Source organism: Falco naumanni, chromosome 13 (assembly GCF_017639655.2).
Source record: "Falco naumanni isolate bFalNau1 chromosome 13, bFalNau1.pat, whole genome shotgun sequence".
NCBI lineage: Eukaryota > Metazoa > Chordata > Aves > Falconiformes > Falconidae > Falco > Falco naumanni.
The window spans coordinates 3251798-3274142 of NC_054066.1; the positions used below are offsets into that span (position 1 = coordinate 3251798).

General features: G+C 41.3%; 1 protein-coding gene and 1 long non-coding RNA gene across 9 annotated transcripts in view; one reads left to right on the forward strand and one right to left on the reverse strand.

Annotated features, from left to right (window-relative positions):
* Positions 1–20452, reverse strand: part of ARMC8 (armadillo repeat containing 8) — an 87036-nt gene extending 66584 nt beyond the window's left edge. For 2 of the 7 annotated variants that reach the window (XM_040613845.1, XM_040613844.1), the window contains exons 1-3: positions 20219–20447; positions 17934–18010; positions 3871–3942 (exon numbers count right to left, since the gene is read on the reverse strand). In XM_040613845.1, coding sequence (XP_040469779.1) covers positions 3871–3942; positions 17934–18010; positions 20219–20263 — 194 coding nt within the window. In that variant the 5' untranslated portion in view covers positions 20264–20447. Of the gene's footprint in view, positions 1–3870; positions 3943–17933; positions 18011–20218 lie in introns of all 7 variants that reach the window. The other 5 variants (XR_005830771.1, XM_040613841.1, XM_040613846.1 and 2 more) reach the window with 5 other exon arrangements.
* On the forward strand, positions 7087–19848 carry LOC121097095. 2 transcript variants are annotated; one of them, XR_005830774.1, is made up of 3 exons: positions 7087–7379; positions 13859–13978; positions 18949–19848. It is a non-coding gene; the product is annotated as an uncharacterized LOC121097095 (long non-coding RNA). The 2 variants fall into 2 exon arrangements; XR_005830773.1 differs by lacking the exon at positions 18949–19848 and adding an exon at positions 15476–16259.
* Positions 20453–22345: the final 1893 nt, after the last annotated feature.

The window sequence follows — 22345 nt, forward strand, 5'->3', positions numbered from 1 at the left end:
ATTTTGGATCAAAGGAGTAACTGAAGCTCTTAATGAGAAACTAGCTCTGAATTGGATTAGACTTTAAATATTAAACTCTCAGGAACAATTAGATAAGCAATAACTTGATTCAGCTAACATTTTTGACAAAATAGCGCAAGTCAGAGCTTTGAAAAGTAACCACAACATACAGGAAGACAAAGCTATGCTCTGATGACTGGTATTTAACACTGCCTTCTCTACACTCTGCCATCCACTGGAGGAAGAGAAAGAAGGTATGTCACAGGCTTAAAAGGCGCAGTTGTGGACTGGATTACAAACCACTGAATGCCATACCAGAAAGTGATCCACAGGCTTACAAAACAAAGTTAAAGAACTTATATGTTCATTTCACTGAATGTTTTTCTTCTCTAATTCCATCTTTGTAAGCCAGACAGAGGCTTGAGACTGTTTACCTGCAGAATTCAAAAAGAGCCTAAGAGCAATAACTTTTGCCTAAAATCAAAACCTAACCTACTTACTAATTCAGTGGCCTTAAAGTGTAGCTGATGTGCAGCCTGCAGGGAAGCGTGTAAAGGAGCCCTCAAGGTACCACAGAGCAGGGACGGAAAGACTACTTCACTTCTGAAGTTATGGCAAAGAATGGCAAGATAGCTGGGTGGTCCTTACACTTAACAACCACTGAACTGAGAGTCTAGTTCCCCTGCACCTTAGGTGTGATTAAGTGGCAATGAATATGATGACAATATGCTTGTCAGCCTGGACCACACAGTAAACAAGTGTTTTTCTGGCCTCTGTTATAAACTCCACCAGAAAGCGGCTTCAACTACAACTCAGAGGACTGGGAGCCAGCAGCACTACAGACTAACTGCTACTAAATGGACATTGTTTTGTTAAGCCAGAAGTCCTATCAAGGTGACTTAGAGAAGAAAGAAGTTACATATGAACTGAGGACTCAGTCATTTTCCTGAGATTTAGGAGGTAAGAGCAACCGACAAAAAACTTTAAATACTCAACTTGGACTCCAAAGAGATGTCTGAGATTGATAGGCACAAGAGCTGCAGTATTTGTTCTTATAAAACCGTCAAGTGAAGGAGCACACCAATAATTATATGGGCTCCCTCATTCCCTGCTAGCATTTTATGTGGGGCAGAAGGAAAAAGCCCTAGAAAAATTGAATGATGATACAAGTAGCAAACTTTTTAGGCAAGGCTGACTTTTTAAGTTGGCCTGCCACTGAAAGAACTTTGTATTATTGCATCAAAATACCTTTTTTTCCCCCCCTAACTTCAAAAATTTTATTTTCTGGGACTGCTACTAAAAAGTAATAGTTTGAAAAAGTAAAATTCCTGCAGTCCTGACAGAGATGCCAGAAGCTGACATTTCATGAGAATGTAAAGAAATAATTCTGATTCTGTAGAGAGGAAGAGATATAGAGAATCATTTCTTAAGAAACAAAATCCACATACAGGCTGGCTACATGTATATCCTTAACATCTAGGACCGTATTTGTCTATGCATTTGTACAGTTCTTAATATTTTTTGTTCTTAAGTCCAGACATGGCAATTCCACAAGCTTTCTTCAATCAAGTTTTTAATTAGCACCCTCTTCAAAACAAGTGGTCAAGAGGTGACCACAGGTCAGACTGAACCTTAAAGGGACACCATTTCCAAAGATGACACCACTAAGCAGTTAACTCATGGACACGGGAAGCCACTGGCCTAGAAATGACAGGGATTCAGCCATTCTTTCCCAGCATTTTCTCCCTGTACGGAGATCTTCAACAGACTTTGCATTTCTTTCCAAACAAGCAGCAGTCTAATATTTAAAAATAATAGGGATACTTCATACATACCGGTAGTATTTGGCCCAATTTCAACAACAAAAAGATACTTCCTAGACTTGTTTCCAAACTTCGTATTAGTCTGCTGTAATATTTGAACATAGTTTTCTAAGTATCAGAACTCTGAAGGGGTTCTTTGGGTCTAAAGGGTATCTTTTGAAAGCTTGCTGGAGGAATACTTGGGGAAGAACAAAGAAGCAAGAAATGAGTAAACAAGAAATTGAACCGCAGGACAAAACAGCAGCAGCACTCTAACAATCCCCATGCCATTACAGAAAAGAATCAATTTCCCTTGGGGAGACTGCAGTCTTAACTCAGTGAAATGAAAACTGTTCTCATTAGCTTTGCAGAGGAGACTTAAAACAAAGAACACTACCTTGCTTACTCCTGTTCTCACTAAAGGAAAGGTTCAACTTTGCAGATTGGAATTCCAAAGGTTCCAGTAATCTAACAGCTTCAGCAGCCATTTCACGAATTAGAAGGCATGCCAAAACAAGTCAATGAATTCCCACCACCTTGTTAAGAGAGAACAACAGAAGCAGTTCTCTAATTCAAATGGGTCTATAATCTATTGCAAGTCTATCTGCAACACCCTGCGGAAATTTTAAGGCTTCAGAAGGGCACTTGGGGGTAGATACCACCTAAGTTTTAGCCAGTGAGAATCGTTTTTTCTCACAATAACCCAAGCCAATTTACCTTCATATATACCTCTAGTCTGGAAAGCTAGATTTCCTGTCACTTGAGGATAACTTGTACTGAAGTGAGGACATGTGTGATAGTTTACCTTTTAAGATTTTCCAAACCCAGGCATTTATTTGCAGTTACAGATTAACCATATAATTTACTCTGACAGCCAGAAGGCATTAACAACAGAAAAAAAAACCCCGTTGGATTTTCATTACTGGGCACAGAACAACAGCAGAAAGCAGGATAACTGAAGGAACATGAAGTCCTACACAATTTAAGAACAGGCAAATTCTAGCTTTGGAAGTTTGAGATCTTCTGTCAATTTTATAATGGGAATCACACGAATCAACAGTAGTTGCAAGAATTCCTTAAGGCCTGTTGCTGAAAAAAAATTCTTAAAACTTTGCATAATCTTCAACAAACGTCCACTTCAATCTTTTCGTCTCATGTGAGGTCTTCTCTTCGCCTGTTTATATTTGGTCAAAAAAGGAAGATAATTCAGCAGGCTTTGTAGAGGGGGTTTCTCCACATCTAAACCCTAGATAATTTAAAGGACCAGCCCTGACACAAACTCAATCTGTAAATGAGAAGAAATTCCCTGCAAATAAAATGCATTTTTTGACAAGCCAGAAGAAGCTTTCTCAAGCAGGATGGTTTAGGACCTAGTTGCCATTTAAGCAAAAGGATCACATGTGGGTCCCATACTGCTAGCAGAAGTAATGCTGTCCCCAATGTTCTCCTTCTCCATTGCTGCAAATTGTGGCTGAAAGAAAGCTGGAGGAGAAGAGGGGTGTAATGAAAGCTGTAGTGAGCAATCCAGTAGCTAAAAGTTACTTGTTAAATTTGTACTAGTGGAATCAGGATCCAGAAAATGTTAACATCAGCTGAAGCAGTAATTCAGCAATAAAGTATGATCAATGGTTTTCAATCCTCTGAAGCAGGTGGAGAAGACAAGCAAATTATCTCAGATGGTTTTGGTATTTTTTACATTATATTTTTAACATAACCTTACACATTTGCACTTGCAAACTCACCAAGCAATTGGCTGAAGAACAGGATTAAGACTTTCATCCATCATTATCATCATCAATGTCAGAAATTAATTTCATTCCTGAGCTGATAAAGTTTAATAAAAATCACCAAGACTACTTTAGAGAATTTATGAAATTCTAAATTAAAAGCATTACTCAACAGCCTGTTCTGTAATACATGAGTTTAACAGATACTTCAAGTCTCTCAGTTACATTAAAGTATGCAGTCAACTACAATCAAAGTTAAAACAAAAAAGTGCCTGTGATCTAAGGATCATTATTCCAGACCTGCTGTGAATCAGTGAAAAGGAGAGTAGCAAAGGACATACCTTGGAACTGCTCCCAAAACAATCAAGTTGGCTTTTTGTTTGTTGTTTCCAATTACAGCATTTTTCATATCTCTGTAAATCCAGAAAGAAAAACAAACCCTGGTAAATTATGCTGAGGTACTGAGGGCTTAATCTATAGAATTTACTATTTCCATGAAGGCTTATTAAGTAGTCTTCCACACGTCCGTGCTGCACCTACAGGAATCCACAGCCCACAGATAAATACCCCAGAGCTCTGGGATTCCATTATGTCCCAGCTTATGCAACTAAGCAAAAACCCAAACTATCTCACATGCACACCAGACATGAAGAAGTCTCATCATTGAGGAAAACGAGATATAGTGGTTCTTTGTGCCCACATATTCACTAGCCTTCTAAAATTAAAAAAACACTATTGGTTGGGAAATCAAATATTAGCAATTTAAAGTATTAACTGAATGTTCTACTGGGTGCAGGAAAAGACAAGCTGGGGGGGGGGGGGGGGGGGCGCTGAGGAATACATACACATATGAATGAAAAAAAAAAAAAAAAAAAAGGAACGAGGAACTATCACCAGTCTCCAGAGACCAGGCTTTCACTCTCTTCGTCACCACAGGCTTCCCTTTGTGAATTTCAGCAGGACACCTAAACATCTGTATGTCAAAATCCCAGGAATAAAGTGGACACAAATTCATTTTCCTGTCTAAGAGTTACTGCAAGGTGAAACACATTAAAGGCATTCATACCATGGTAAAGGTACAAGGGAAACCTTCTGGAAAGAGGACACTGGTTGCACACACTAAGAAGTCTGATGAAAATGTGTGGTTTGCAACCTTGTTTTTCAGAAAATTGCTGCGAGATCCTAAAAACCATCACCACCTTTTTAAGATATTTTTTTTCTTCATATGAACATACTGAATAAATATGAATATCCAGAGAATCTGAAAGAAAGCTAGCAACTTATGACCAGTTTCAGAAAATCAAGTTTTCTAGGAAACCTAGTTGTAGGGTAAGAGCAGAGGACAAAACCAGCCCAAATTCAGGTAATTCTTTAACAACAAAAACCAACACTAGATTGATTATAATGTTAGTAGTTGCAAAATTGATAAATTAATCACTGGCTATCTATGCCCATCATTCAATCTAATAATTTGGAAGCTTTAGTGGTTGCTTATTATTCTTGCCACTGTATTGCACTTTTCACCTATCTGCAAACTTTAAGAGATTTAGAGTAGCCCTGTTCTTCAGGATCCACCCTGGCCTGCATGAACACTACACAGTCCTTACATAACCCCTGAACATGCAAATTCCACTGCAAATAAGCAGTGGTCCCAAGTGTTAAATTCATTTCATTACAGTTCTTAGCCAAGGCAGGCAATATCTGGACTGGCATAAACCAAACCTTTATAAACCTCGATTAGTAAAAAGTAACTGCCCATTCTTCCTGAAGTATTTCCATATGACTCACTCTCCCATTGCATACACTTACCCAGCCACAGAAGAGTGCTCTAGGAATTTTAAACAAACAGAGGCTAACTTCAAGTTTGGCTAGTGATCTTGGAGCTCCAACAAGGGAGCAGCATTAAAAGCAGTTGAACGCTGAACTGTGTATCTCTTAACACAATCAGAGTCAGTAAACAACTTGTCAAGTGAGCCATTACTTAACAGGAATCTGCCTCCCCAGCGCACAGTTTTACACAGCTGAGTATCAGCAGGACATACTGGTCCTTTCTGTTGTATCTCCTGTAAGTTTGGTAACTTCACACCACAAGACAGGAGGTAGAGGAGAAAGAGCAAGATCTGAAGACAGGCTAAGCTGGAAGCCCAAGAAAATTTCAGGAATGGACTTGATTTCACTGAACTCAGAAACAGTATTTCAGTGGTTTCTATGCTGAATGCTTGATATGAAAGTATCCCAGTCATTTTAAAAGGTTTTTAATATAGAAGAGCCAGCCCAAAACAATGTCAGAAGCAATGATCAGATGTCTCAAAGAAATGGAAACTGTACCAGCAAGTGTGCAAGGTTCAAAGACTACCTCTCCCTGTTACCCTTAGGCACTGGCTCTCAAAGTCATCAGAAAGGCTGCATCGCATCATGTTCTCCATGAAGGCATCTTAAGAAGCTGAAGAGAAGGCACTGGCAAAGCACTCCAAAGAATTAACAGATTTTGGTGATATTTTAATGTCGCCATGTGTCTTATCCAAAAATCACCTCCGCTCAGGTGATTATACATAATATATTTGTGTTTAAAAAAAACCAAAAAACCACTAACAAACTTCTGTGACTCCTGCACCAACTGCACAATCAAATGGCTTGCTGACCTTATAACCATCTAACATGTAGTAAGTACTGCCTCTTAGAATTTGATATAGACACCCTTTCAGAAGTGGCAGGAACATGGCCAAGTTCCATAACACTCAAATTGAGAGGTTTAGTGAGCTCACAGTCCTGATCTGTAAATGATTTGGATGAGTTTCTCCATCTTAGTTCACAAAGTTCCTCAGAAAGGTCATGGCAGATAGACAAGAATTGTCACAGACTTGAGATTTCTAACAAATCCAACACATGTACATTCAACCACCTCAACTTGCAAGCAAGATACCTTCAAATTGGTAAGGTGACCAAAAACTGTCAGAGATAGGACTCAGCAAAGATCACCATGTTCGTGTGCATTATTCCTTGGCGCTCCCAAGTCCCATGCCGCACTTACCTCTTCAAATTTGCCCCTTACAGAAATGAACCTATTCAATACACATGAAGCAGGATGATATGGAAACCAAGGATATCCTTAAAATGCCATAACCCAATGCTGAATAATAGTAGACTTTTTTGTTTACTATAAAAAATAATTTTATTGAGATTTCCCTGATCAGGAAGCTAATCTCCGTAACAAAACACCACCATGTGCTGTCCTAGTCTACCAGATCCACAGTGAATCATGAGCCCTGGAAAAACTGAGGGCAACTCCCTTATTTGAAAACACCATCTCCAGTAAGTTTGAGCTTGACTGACTTCAGATCCAAGAGGACATGAGATTCATCCAAGGAGAAAGAGCAGTAAAGATCACTATCTTCTACAAGAGGTAACAAAGAAACCTCAGAAATCTGTAGTCCAAAAGTGGATACCACTATTTCTGAATGTCACGCACACCACTCCCATTTCCTATTGCAAAAGGGAGTCCTTCAAATAAGGAAGAAGGAAACAGCTATTACAAAGAGATGAGAAATTCAAAAGAACATATAGCATATTGTCATTCTAGGCCTAATCTGGGAGAAGGCCATGATCCAGAAGAGGGAGATGCCCAGGATTTCCAGTCATCAGCTCCAAGCTCTCAGGAAGGTTATTGACCCCACTACCAGGCAACAGCCCAGCATGAGCAGCTTCAGAAGAAAAACACCTATCTTGCACTTGTACTGAGTACATTCCAGCACCACCAATTTTCTCAGCTTCCCAGAGGTAGCTTTCTGTAGAGCCAAAAGACAAACCATGAAGATGGTTCACATGACAGAGGTCTGAAGATGTGTTTGAGGTTTGTTGTTTTTTGTGTTTTGTTGGGTAGTGCTTTTCTGGTTTAAAATATTCTGCATATTAAATCTTGCAGTCTAGATTCAAACTAAGTTCAAAAGTAATTTAACAGAATAACCTGAATTACACTGATTTTAATGTATATACCTAAAATCTGATAGCTGATATTTATTATACCTACATTTACTGTAATGCAATAAAGTAATTTATGTGGTTAAAAAAAACCTTTCAAGCAGCATAATATAGGCTGCCAACAATAAAATACAGCAAAGAGATCCTAGCTAAGTGCTTGGAAATACTGCTTCCTGAAGCGCTAAACCAGCACTTTCCATCTCTTATTGTTTCTTAAAGAAATAAGAAATAGTTTCATCGGTTCAACCCTGTGACCACTCAGTTTTAAGTTATGAAACTAACTAGTGACTGGAAAAGCAGAAAGATTTATTTTCTTCGTACAAGCTCTAGAAAAGGGGGGGAGGGGGGGGAAATTATCAGAAGTTTATCAGCTCTAACAATCTCTTGGAACATAGCAACCCAGAAGCAATCAGTTCAATTAATTAGCTATAAATAAAATGCAATGCATGCTAGTTTTGTAAGTGTATTAGCACAGTATGAATGTTTGTACATAAAATTCACACAAAAATAATCTAATTTCCGTCCAAATGCAGCTCAACAAGAGTTACAAGAGGAAATTATCTGCCAGTTGTCTATGAAGTTAATGTTTTTATTCTGATGCTTGATGTGCAATTGTTTAAAAACACCAGATAGTCTACTTCAGATAAGCAAGAAGCAATATAAAACATAACAATTTGCAAGTAAAATATAGCCTTTAAGTTTTAATGATTCCTAGCCAATAAAAATGTAATTATGAAATGTCTGAGTCCTGACAAAACTAGCTTTCTAGTCTGTCAATGCAAATTAGTACTGTAGAAGCAAATTAAGGTGCTGAACTTCGTCCTAAAGAAAAATTATTGAATCCAATATCTTCATGAAGTTCATTCTAAGTTTGTGACTCCCCCGACAAAAGCACCAGAAGTGTCCAGTAGTTAGTGTGCAGCTCTCTGAACCGGTGTGAGCAAGCTTCCCAGCTGAGAAAAACCAGACCAGTAAAGCATTCCCAGCAAATCCCCAATACCCTCTTCTGCAAAAGACATTGTGAGAAAACAACGTGGATACATAGACTCCTCAGCACTAATTTGGTTTTGCCTACATTTTTAAATACAGTAAAACGTAACAAATTTTAGAATTCTTATAGGAAGCCCTGGAGCTTTCCTATGTCACCTTCTAGCAAAGCAACACAGAAGACCTTGAGAAAAGCTACAGTGACTTAATAAGGAAGCAACAATAGGAACTACACATAAGAGGAGGAAATAAACAGCCTGCATGATATTTTCTCACCGTATTTCTTTTGAAAATAGAGTAGGTAGCCATATTTAAGAGTTTCCTAGAGAGAGAATTATATCAAACACAAGATGAACAATCATAGAAAGTAGTCCTAGACGCTTCAAGCCAAAGCTTTTACTTTTAGTATGAAATAGTTACAAGAGATACCGAGACAATTACACACACAGAGGAAGCATCTGAAACAATGCATTGTCAGACCAGAAGATTTATCTACCAGAGGCTGATCAAAATTACAAACAATAGAATGACGCAAAGCATCATTCTGAAAAGGTTTTCAAAAATTCAAAATGTAAGTATCTTCTTAAAAGCTGAGCTACTGGTAGTCAAGACAAGGACATAGCTCAAATAAAAACTGCCCCAACTCAGGAGAGGTTCTAAGTTTCAGTATCATACAAAAAAAAATCAGTACCTGGACTGGCTGGACTTGGGTCAGAGGCTAACTGTGGAGCTAAAGTTCTGACAACTATGCTTTCTGTAGCTTTTGCCTCTTCCTTCCCTCTTGCTTTCACTCTCCCATTTTTATGGACAGATGCGAAAAAATCAACAACAGGAATTAATGACAAATTTTGCATGTTAAAATATGTCCATCATTATTTTGACAGAATTAATTTCCAGGATGGACACTACTACAGCTTGAGTATCTGTTAATTACCCAACAAGTGAGTTGGTTTCTACCCCTTTAGCAGGGAATATGTTTGTACTAACATGATTACTAGTCCAAACCAACTGAGTAAAATGTTAAAAACTCCTGCCAACTCAAGCAAACCACAGAAATCATAAATCAGCTTATTTTCAAGGTTAATCATCAGGTTGGGAAAAAGTTTCAAGACTTCTAATCCCATTCAAAAAGTAACAGTTGATGCAAAGAAAAAGGTGATTTTACAGGAAAGAACAAAGTAGCACAATGAGACACTGTTACTCAACTTGTTTGAGTTTTAACAGTTAGAAGCTGTTACACAATTAACATACAGTGCAAACTAAACAAACTCAACATTTAAACAAGGAAACCCTAAATCCATGGTTGCTCCCAATCTTCATTCTGTACTCTCAGGCGCTGCATAAAATCAAAGTGCTGTAGAAAAATAGCACATGGCTACAATTACAGCAACACAGAACAGTAGAATATAACATAGGTAATGCTAAAAGTAATCTTTACATCCAGCTTCTCCATATCACAATGCCACAGAAACCACTTTAACTCCTATCTGAAGTATCATCTTCGGAAAGGCAACTTACCTTGTCGTAAGTTTTCTTGCAAAAGTCTACCACATAGAAAGGTAAGCTGTTTCAATGATCCACACCCATAGTTAGAAATATTTATACCTTACTCCTACTCTCAATCTATCCCAGTTTCCAGTACTTACCTTGCTATGTCTGTGTGTGACAAGACTAAAGAAACCTCTCATATCAAATCTTGGACTTCCATATTAGAGTTTGTGTCAGTCAATCCACATGCTAGCCTTCTATTATCAAGCTCCATATATTAAGCTGACCCCAAATCTTCAGCTGCAGTTTTAACTCAAGGTCTTTTCAAATCTCTAGGTTGACTGACAAAACAGGAGATGCTGCTTTTCCCACCTCTTTCTCAAGCATGTTTTATTGCCTTACCCTTTGCACTGAGTCTGGAAATTGTGCTACAAGTTGCACGAGATCACTAATCAATAGAAAAATTGCTTACTTAACATTAAGAATGACATAGCTCAAATTTAAAACACTTTAAGTCAGTGGAGGATGGGGGTTTAAGCTAGCTTTTATTACGTAAACTTTTTAAACTAAAAAAAACAAAGCCATACAAACCATAGCTAGAGCTCTGTATTATCAGCATTTCAACTTCAGCATCAATCTCTGCTATTTAAATAAACTAGGTCATAATAGCAAAGAATTATCTGAAGAGAGGTGCGGGGAAAACAGCTGCAATTCAGCAGAACTCTCGGAAACTGAGAGATCTCCTGCTCTGTGACACCAGATCAGCAAAGCACTTTTTTCGCAACTATCCTGGAACAGACAAACCACATGAAAAGAAGTCTTCATCACTGTTGCTTCAGATGAATGACCCAAACCATCAAATAAAAGTAACTGGGGGGTTTGGGGTTTTGTTTGTTTGTTTTAATTTCTCTATCTCTCACCAGGCATATTTCCTCTCCCAGGATGAAGCACTGCCTGCAGCATTTCACAGTGTGTCCCACAACTGAAGCAAAAATTAAATGAAATTTCATTAAGCGAAGAGGCATCCTGTAACACTACATTTTGCTAGCACTACTTCTCTTTCACTGTCTCTTGATTTAAAGTTCTTTTTGTCCATTCTCCCATTTTAAGCCCACCAGTCATTACTGAAAGAATGCTGTCTGCAAGTCATTCACATAGAAAACTCTTTAGTTTCATTCAGTACAGGAAAATACCCTAAAATGGCTTTCTAGCACCTGCTTAGCTGTTCTCAGATGTGAGCTCATAATATTATATGACACTGTGTCAGCTTAGGCCAGCAATTGCTAACACACCACCAAAACCTGTTAATTTGACACAGCTACTACCCATTACATTATTATATAATCTAAAGTCTTTCCAACCTGAAAGTATAGCCTCAGGTTTTTAGCCCCAAGTAGCTATCAGCTAGGATGATGTACTGGCCTCTGTATGCTTTAGTCATGCCTAAATTTCCTTTTTCAAATGGACGTTATAAGTGCTCACTAGGACAGAAAGTCCATAATTTATCTATATCCAAATAAACTCTCATTCTATGTTAAGGAGGAGTTACTGGACATTTCAGACAACGCACGTTTGAAGTATGTTTTAGCAAGTAATTTTACCAGCTAGCCTTTCTGCTACTTTACAATTCCCAAAGAAAAAATTAAGAAAAAACTCAACACATTTAAATTATCAGTTCAGCACCAGCAATACAGTATACATAATGAAATCATTTTAATCATCTGGTAGACAAATGAATAGGTAAACAGAGTTCTGTCCTTTGAATAATTACTAGAAATGTCAACCCTTTACAGGGAGCTAGCCTAAAAGAATGTACTTCTATATCACAAACTGAAAATTAGCTTGTTTTAGAATGTAAGTAAATTCAAATTTTTTTTAGTGCTAATTCCAACCAATTTGGACTGGCAGCTTAGAAACAAAAAATTCAAACTCCAAATATTAAGAATCACAACCTCAGCAGCATTGCTGATTTTGTGGCACACATTCCTTCAACCTCAACCTCTATCTAGCTCATTCTTACTAGCACCCCCTACACACCCCCAAAGGGCGTAACAACTATTTCTCCCTCAGCCACCTCCTGTATTTTGCCCTCCCTTACAGGCAAACACTCTGCTTTTGTATAACAGATTAATAAAGCCAGTTAAATTCTGAAAGACTTCAGAGTATTCAGCTGTGCTCAGCTTGAAGTCTGCCACTTCTAACTCAGACCTCAAGACTTCTGTGACCAACACCTACTCTGTCTTCTCCAGTTCCCTCAGCTGGTGGGACAGAAGTTCCTTCTCCTCCCTTATCCTACTTAGAGCCTGAAATCATCACAGAAACAGTATCGCTACTCTGAGGCTGGCATCAAGAGAGGGATTTTGGAGAAAAGAGGCTTCATGTCCTTCTGAAAGGCAGCAGTGAAACAGATTCATTAATCGGCAGCCCTCTCAGGCTCAGAATGGCAACTGCAAGGCTTGAAATATTAAACAACACTATTAGACTGAAGACTGCTGGCCAAATGTGATAGGAATACCTAATTTCCTAAAGTTTAACCCACCTCTAAATATTAGACCAGGAGTTCCAATACATAACAATTTACTTGTGAAAAAGCCTTGCGCATTTGTACCTTTTGCTGCATTATAAAGAAAGCACGAGAGAGAGAGTATCTTGTTCTGTGACAGGAACACACTTTCTTCCTATCGCATCTTCCTCTCTTCCCTCTGTTTCTATGCTATTCTTCCATCTGATTCTACAAAACCTAGTATACTGAAAGCCATTCTTCACAAAGCACTACTTAGTTCTCAAATGATGTTTGAGGCCTTTCAATTTCATCTTCTATCACTCTGAAAAGCTTGTCCAGCTATTAGACTCCTCAGCTTACTTCCTTAAAAGGCAGAAATCAACAAATGGAGTAGTGCTTCCAGCACCCTCTCAGCATCACCTAAAGCTGCTCCAATTTCTGTCAGATTCCACAACCTAAAAAACAGTTTTTCTTCTTCCAAGCCACAAACAGTGTATCCTGCAGTTCACAAAGTATCAACAGAAGAGACTCCGAAGCCTCATCCCTCTGCATGTGAATGACCCTGCATAAAACCAAGGCTTCAAAAAATTACATCACTTGTTCTTAGCCAGTTAAGACCTCAAAGTTCCCTACTGCACCTGAAAGAATACGCATTTACTACAGAGTACTGTCTAGGAGGTAACAAATTGATCAAAAACGTACAGAGGTAAAGGACAACAGAAACAATCCTCCAAGGACTGCCGTTTCCACAGGGCCCTTCTGATGAAAACTGGAGCAAGGCAATATGCAAACAAAATACGGCTCCTACAGAAGGTTTAGGTTCAGAAGTGCCCACTGAGAGACCGAAAATGTGACTGCATACATTTGGGAGGCATAATGTGAAAACAAGTGCTGTTCATTATTTAGTCTTAAAAAAAGGTTTGTTTAACAAGACATGAAGAACAAGAGGCAGAAGTAGCTTCTTCATAACGGTATGAATGGGTATCTGTGTCTCCATTACAATTGAGATGGGAATTTCTTTTCTTCCCACTCCACAGAAGCTGCCTCTTGCATTTCATACAGCCTTCCCTGCAGGCATGTGTGGAACACTGCTCTGATGTTCTCATTCCAGTTGCTATAGCTGAGAAATACAAGACACTATTATACAGTATCTAAACATGTGCCTGGAACTTTTTTTTTTTTTTCCAAATGCAAGAACACACAAATGAAAAAAGCTGGATGTAAAAGACACACACTGAAGCATTCCCAATTCATTTCAAAGCAACCGTCCACAAACAGATACAAGATAGGTTCCATGAAAGCAATGTTTCTACTAGAAATTTAAGTGTTTTTTTCACTGTTTTGTGATTACCTTCTGGTATCTTCTGTTTTAGGAAGACAGAAACCAGCAAGCAGTACAAAACACCTTCAGTCAAATGCAAGTACAAGTCCATTGTCCCTCAAAGGAGGTTTAAACACATACCTAACTTTGCATCCAATAACCTACCACAAAGGTAAGCCCAATTACATCTTGGTTCTACTAAAGCGTCAGTTTCAGAGTCTTCAAAACACTGAGCATAACCACTAACCACTGCAGCACTGTCAGTCTAAGCCTGCAGGGACCCCAAAAACATAACTGTGAGATTCAAAGTGGTCCACAAGTTCTTACCCGTATGCCAACTATTATACTTTCCTTAACAACATCAGTTCTCAAACACCCAATACCATACTGTGTAGAAAGCACATATAACTCAAATTAAATATGCTGCATAGATCTGTACCCATACTCCCACCACAGCAGTAGACATGCTCCCTGAGAAAAAAGCATACTGTAGACATACACTTTGAAACTCAGTGTTCAGTACCAATTGCTATTTCTTTAGGATGTTTCTTTCATTTTCCTGAGAAATAAAATGCTCACACAAGTTTGGAAAATGCTCCTCTAGTAACTCCAGCTGGCCATAAAGGACAGAAACAGCAGTAGCATAGGAATTCTCAGTGCACCATAAAGATGATTATTTACAAGCCTTAAAAGATGACACCCTCTGACTGCTGAGGAACAACAGCCTGATGAGAAACAGTTGGGACCTTGAGTAAGCCAGATTTGTCAGAAAGAATGCTCCTTTCAAAACCAGCCCTTGAGATGGAATTACACCGCTCTCCATAAAATGATAGATTGTCTCTTTGAAGACATCAGGCTAAATGTAAGTATGACAAAATGTCTCTCAAAGAAGCCCCTGACCAGCAAATAAATTAGAGGACAAAAATAGGTATCAGTCTTGCATCTGAACAATGTGGTCCTGATCTTAAAAGCAAGTGAACAGCAAATTATAGTCTGAGGATCACCACCCAGAACGGTTTAAAAAGAAAGATAAAAATACTGCCACTCTGCAAAGGATGATGTTGCAGCACCCATCTTTGGACAAATGAAGCTCTTCTAACAATGCAGAAATTTACTGAGGTACCTGTGTTCTGCTCCTCTGACAATAATGGTAAAACATTTAAGAGAACTTCTGAGAGAACACAGTATTTAATCCCCTACAATATCTGTCTGAGGTAGACTACGCACTGTCAACACTAAACATATTCGATAGCTGCACACCTGACATTAATGCTGATGTTGCAGAATGCAGTCAAAGCTTATTTGAGAAAATTTGAACTGTAGAACAGTATGTAGAAGATGAAAGGTTTAGAACAGCGCCTAAGTAGACACAAAGCAAACCTATGAAGACCCCTAAAGCATAAGCATGGCCACAATATACAGTTTATGTTTACAGAAGCAAGCTTCTGTATAAAATGAGCTTTATGAGCATTTTATACATACGAGCAAGCTTCATATAAAGACAGCAAATAGAAAGATAAATACACACTGCCTTACCAATGTGGGTATGAAGATACAGGCCTTACACGCTTTAAGTAGTTTGGTATCAGGTATAATAAAAGGCTGTAGTTGCCCCTGTAAAAATCTCAACATTTCAAATCCTAAACTGAAATCCATGATTCACTGGCAGGTACACACAATTCTCCCCTTCGTACCAACTATCACCACCCAGATGAACATGACGGAAATGATGTGAACAAAAGTTCTGCAAGAAACTTGACATTTTGAAATAAGATGAATAGAACCACATACAGCAGCACAGGACAAAAGGGAAACGGTTTCTCAGTCTTCCCCAAGAGGAGGAAGAGGAAAAAGCTCCTAGCCAGGTTAAGACTCCACTGTCTGGACCAAAGAAGCTTCTGAACACTACCTCTCTGACAATTCACGGGAAAGAAAGGACAAGATTTGATAATTTAAAAACTTTCAGAATATATAATTCAAAGCTTTCTCAAGTTAAAAGATGACACATGGATTGGTATGATTTTCAAGTTCAAGAAGCCTTTAGCTATGGTTTACCTTTATCAAACCTCATTTAGAAGTTGGTTTTCATTAAAATTACGAAGACGCAATTAAAAAAAGCCCCAAACCCAAGTTATTCATTCAAGCGTCTTTAACAGCATATGAAGAACAGGACTATTGTAACTGAAGACAATCTGCAGAAACAAAGCCTCTTAAGACAGCCTATTTTCTGATCCTTTATATTCATACAGTTCCACCAATCAAAATAAAAATCTAGGTCATCAGTATTTTCAGCCAGGACGCAAGAAAAAAAGAGCACAACTTAGGAACCTAAGATTTTCAGCAGAGTATGCAGGGTATCTGGTAAAGCTTCTGACAGGAACTTCTGATAGAACTTTAATCCTCTTCTACTCCACCCCAAATATCAGTCCATTCCAACTTCAATATCTCTTCAGACACTGTGAAGTCAAAGAAAGAAAGGCAAAGCACTATTCTTCTTCTGCCCAAAGAGAATCTTGGACTGACAGAAATTTTTTATATATACACTACATAATTTCCACTTTTATACACATACTTTTCTAAATTGGACTGTTTCACACCCATCCACCAATATTCGGAAAATAACAGATCTACCACATAGGACTTGCTCAACACCAGCAAAGATACACCCTCAGAATTAGGATTTTAACCAGAGCATCACAAACATTGTTTACTACCCAAATCTGCCCTTTGAAAGCTATCATGAAATAAATTGGTATTTTCAAGCCTTTAAATGCAAGAAAAGCATCTCAGCATAGAATCCACTGACATCCATGGACAAGAAAAAGAATTTCAGATCTTAGCAGAAACAAAGATACTGCCTAAAACTTCTGTTTCTGGGAAATCAGTTACACTTCAAAAGATACAAATAACACCTCAAAAGGTAGGGATTACCCAGGGCTGTGGGTTCTAGCCCTTCGAAAAAAGAGCAGGGAGAGAGCACCACTCAGGGCATCTGCTAAGGAGAAAAGAGGGGCTCAGTCAACCCACTTGAATGTGGGACGAGACACATCTGGGACCATCACACCAGCCCTCACGAGCAGAGGACTAAGGCAGCCAAGGGGTGGAAGCAAAATCAGACTCTCCTATAGGGAAGAGTGAAGAACCTGGATGTAGTTAGAGTGGTGAAGTTCTTATTCAAATTTTTATACAGAAATTTTTATACAGGTTAAGGGGTTAAAACCAATAATGTTTCCAGGACAGTTTTATGTGTGCTGTGTTCTTCATGTATTTCAAAGGGACACCAATTCTGATACATTGCCCCTGGGACACCTTCCGGAATTATTTTTTTCATCTGTTACTGGAAAACACCTCAGACTGTCCTAAGCAACACAACCAACTTTCTTGGCTTTTTGATCCACTTTGTCCTTCAATGTCTTCCAGTGTTCTGCTAGACAGCCACAGCCAGCAAGTTACTGGTAAGCCTGAAAAGGTCTGGTTTCACCACCAAAAGTCAGTCCTGGGCCAGGCCTTGTTTGCTACGTTGCTGTCTGGATATAATGGAAAGCTTATAGCCCAAGGACAGCAAGAAAGCAATCAGATCTTTGCACCAGTTTTACTACCTATTCAGCAGGGCAAGTCTTCTACTCACTCTTTCAGTCATTACCCCCATCACTGGCATTTTCTTTGAGCTTGCAGTTCCCATCAGAGAGAAAGAAGCCACACATTAAAAAAAAAAAAAGCCAACACCCAGGCACAGCAACAGGGGAAGGAGGCAAGTACACTGACTTGGCAGTGGAATAAAAAAAAAAAAAAAGTCTCAACAGACCTGGAAGAGGAGAAAAAGCGGCCAAAAGGAAGAAATGAAAAAAAAAAAAAAAAAAAAAACCAAAAAAAAAAGAAGAGTTTTGCATGTTCACAGAACATTTAACCTCATTCCTGGCAACTGGGAGGCTGCATTATGAACCCTATGCACCACAGAGCGACAGTCTGCTAAAACAATACTATCATGTTTGCACAAAAATTTTCCAACAAGACTTCTTAAAAAAAGATAGGAAGAGCTTCTTGCTCTTGACATACAACTCCAGTGGAACTGAAGTAAACCTAGCCTATGTAAAACCAACAGCTCAAGTGTGTTTCAGATGACTTACATGACACCTTGCAGGACTTTCTGAGGATCAAGGTCAAATAATCTATCGACATAGTGGCGGCTACTAGCTGTTACCTCCTGCAGAGAGAAGAAAAAAAAAAATTGTAATAGTTTATATCAATTCCTATAATGGCAGACAAAGAGGAATGGCTAACGCAGCAGCAAGTCTACAAAACCTATTGGACAATATAGCAGCAAAACCACAGAATCATATTTAGATGTGCAGTATGTTACTGCTGGACAACATCCACGCAAACTATTAACCCTGTTCAAGTGTGATTTAAAAAAGATGATGTATTTAATGTAGATAAAATGTTATGAGTCAAAGTGAGTTAACAGAGTGATGTTTATGAACAGGGCACACAAAAGGGGTCTACTTCAGTTGTTGGCACTGCCTTAAATTCCAGGTTTATTATGTTTAATTACTATATAGAAAAAGCACAAATTCCCGAAAGAAGTAGTTTATAACAGCAGTTAGTGTTACTGAAGAAGCATACCCAAAAACAAGCTCCCAAAAATAAGGAAGCTTGTATCAAGACATTTTTCTGTAGCTTTACCATAACATACCTACACATTTCAGAGATTGTCCTTCTGTATACATCCCACAAAACTTCAACAGGGACAGCAATACAATATTCTCCATAACATTCCCATAGCTACTTTATAAAACAAAGTGAACTCTTTTCTCTGCAACAGGACCATGCTTGTAAGCTAAACGTTTATACCCTAATGATTTGTTATTCCCTTTGAGAAGATTCAAAGTTGAAGATGGCAAGCGTTCCAAAAAACAAGGGTGGGAAAGAGGAAGGGAATTTTCCCTCCAGGTTCTCACAAACGTGTGCCAGGGTGCATTCCCATTATTTCACTTCTTTTTGCCAGCTCAACTTTTTATTAGGCTTTTCCCATTTTTTCCTTATGAGTTTTCCCTGAAAGAAGCTATAAGGGAACTGAAAACTCTTCCTTGCTTTTGTAAATACCTACTCTTGGGCTGAATATGCTCCCATTTCCCCACCCAGGTGTCAGAAGTGCCAGCAGATTCTTGCTCGTGGTAGCACATAACTCTGAGAGACAAACGATCTAGAGGCAGCAAGACTCCTTTGTCTCCAAGAATACTATTGAATTACGCCAAATAAATTCTACAGATAAACTTCCACCATGTAATGAAAGACAGTATTTTTGAGAACAGCAGAAGACTTTAATCTACCTGGCCTATTTACATGCGTAAGTCTTCTGGACTTCAGAGATCGCGATGCTTTCTGTTTCTAAAACATTCTGACTTTCACCCTATCAGCTGCTAGGTTTGCAGTATGCAGAAGAAGGGCATTCATACCCAGGCAAACAAGTTTTTCAGGTAGTCCCCAAAAATAAAGAATTTATCGACATCATCAGTTTCACAGCTCTCCTACCTAGTAAGGAACCAAAAGGGAAAAAAGGAAAAAGCCCCGGCCCTCGGCTCTCTTAAGCAGTATCCACGCTCTAGCTTTCGCATTGTTACTCCCAGCGCACGACTGATGAGCAGCAGGACTGGGCAACCAGCTCCGGCTGCTCCACTTACTCCCAGCTTTCCCCCAGGAAAGGGAATTAGTAGCAGTTGTCAGACCCCCTTCCGCCGCACCAGCCCTGCCCACAGATGCAACAAACACATCGGCCGCCTCCCTGCAGCACAAGCCAATAAGGCCGTGTCGTGAGATCGCCCAGCGCTACGACGAGAAAACCGGCGTTTGGCTACCGAGCGGCCCCGGCCCCCGCCCCCGCCGCGGGCGGACCCGCTCGGCTGCTGCGGACCCGGCGCGCGGCAGCCCCGAGCCCGCCTGCCGCGGAGCGCGAGGGCCGGCGGGGCCAGGAGCGCTCGCGGCGGGGCAGCGCCACGGCCCGGGCCGTGTCATGAGGTAAAAATACATCCAGAAGAGCCCGCGCCTCCCATAAAAACGGGGACGGGCTCCTCAGAGGAGGGGGGAACGCTGTTCTGAAGAGAAACTCCCGCTGGGAAGAAGTTGTTGCGGCGGGGAGGGGGGCGAGGGGGGGGGGGGGCAAAAGGCAGCGAGCGCCCCTACCAGACGCCCATGTCACCGCCGCGGCCCGCCAGGCCCGCTCCCGGCCCCGGCCCCCCCCGCCAACATACAAAAGGGGCCCGGCAGGTGCCGGGAGCCCCCCCCGCCCGGCCCCGCACAGCCCGCGGCCCGGCCCCCGCCACGGCCAAGGTCAGGCCGAGCCCAGCGGCAGGCGGGCGCCCCCCCCGGCGGCCGCGCTAAGGGGCGGCGGCGGCGCAGGGGCCGCGGCACTCACCGAGAGGACGCTCATGCGGAGCGGCGCCTCCAGCACGCACGCCATCTTGGCGGACGCAGCAGCACCAGCTCCGGCGGCGGCGCCCTCACGCTCGCGCGCGCGCCGCTGCTACCGCCGCCGGCGGGCACGGCCTCATCGCGGAGCGCAGCGCCGCCGGGCGGGGGGGGGGCGGGGGCGGCCTCGCACCCAGCGAATCGGCCGACGCCGAAACGCCGCTACCTCCCGCCAGCCCGCCGCCCGCGCGCGTGCGCGCCGCCCGCCCCGCCACAGCGGCCGGAGGGGGGGGAGGGGGCTCTCCCGCGCATGCGACCGCGCCGGCCGGGTGCCGCGTGCCTGCCCCGCGCGCTCCCTCTGCGGCGGGAAACGGTGCTTCGGCGTGGGGGGCGGGGCGCCCCAGCCTTATCGTGTCCCTCAGCTCCCCCGCGCGCCGGGCCGGGCCGCCCGAGCCCCGGTTCCGTACGCGACGTGTGACCGCGGCCCCGCCGCACGCGCGCCCCTCGCTGCTGGCGGCCCCGGTCAGCTGCGGCTGCCTCACCCGAGGGGCCGGGGGCTGCGTGCGGCTCGGCGGGACCCTCCGCCGCGACCCCCAGCTGCGTGGGGTCCTGCAGCCTCATGGCGGCAAAGGGCGGCCCGCGGGCGCTGCTGAGGGCCGGTTCCCCGGCGCTATCTCCACCCGGCCCACGAGGAAGGTGGCGGGGCCGCCGGAGACAGCGGAACGTGGGAGCACAGTGCAACATACCTGGGGAGATGTCACAAGTTGACATCAATACCTTTAATTTTTAAAAAATACTCCCCCTATGAAAGAAAGCTAAATCTCTTTTTTTCTCCAAATAGATTAGTAACATGGGTTGAACAAAATACCTGTGGTCTGGCCTGGAATGAAACAAGTGAATGCTTTTGTCAAGTACTTTATAGGTGACAGCAAAAACATTTTTACACCAAGTGCAAGTCACATATACTGAAAAATCTGTGATAAAGGGTCTGACAGGGATACATTTTTCCATATGTTTCTCACCAAAATTTAGGAAGTTGGAAGTTTTCAAAAAGACTCTATAAAGCTTCTTAGAGGACTGAAGACTCGGGGTCTTAGAAGCTGATTAAACTTTGTCAGCCTTCCCTCTATTTTACCTACTTTTTGGCATACTTGGTCTTTACTGGAGAAGCTTCCAAGTTCAGCGCTTCAATTGAATTCTGCATGCAGCAGTGGATCTGGCTGACAGGGAAAATCTGTAATGGCCAAGTGCACAGTACAGGACACTTCAAACTGTGGAGGGTGTGAACCACTGGAAGAAAAGGCACAGTAACTAGATAGATCAGGCATGATTCATACTCCAAAAAATTCTGTTACTAGTATTTACTAGTATTCAGTATTTACCGAATGGATGCTGAACTTTAAAGATAAAAACAAAACAACAAAATCAGTATTCTATCTTGTCAAAATCTGCTTTCTAGAAAGCCAAACCGCATTTATCAGACAGGGAGGGAGGAGGGACAACACACAACAGAACAATTTGCTTTAAAATCATGAAATCAGACTGAGAAGTCTATTACATGTAACTCAGTATCTTCTACTCCGGGTCATGGAGAACGTGACAGCCAAACACCAGGCTCAGGTTTCTTGGGAGAGTTTTCAAATTCATAACACAATTTATACTTAAAATACTTTATTTCCATTATAGTCTTCAGATAATGAGAAATTAGCACTGCAGACCCAGGACCCTTAAAGACACTCAATTATCTTCAGTAATCTAGTTGACAGTTCACAGCTACTTTAGATAACCTGAGGGTTACACCGAACACTTCCAGCTTTTCATCACAGGGTTCCCTTCGGTGGCTGTTCTGACAGATGAGCAGGCACAGAGACAGTAGTATTAACAGGGCCCAACTAGTCATTTCACAAACAAGATAGCATCCTCTGGAAAAAAACCCAGGATGTTAATGGCACCATCCCACCAGTATAAAGCTGTTAATCAAACTGCTGAGAGCATTACTTTTGCCATTTTCTAGCCTGTTGAATACTTACACGCATTTAGTTTTCACAGTGAACTGCTGACAGGAGAAGAACTAAGATGAATCCCAGATTGCGGGAGTGATTTTAAACAGAAGTCTTGACCTTAAAGCGTTTCC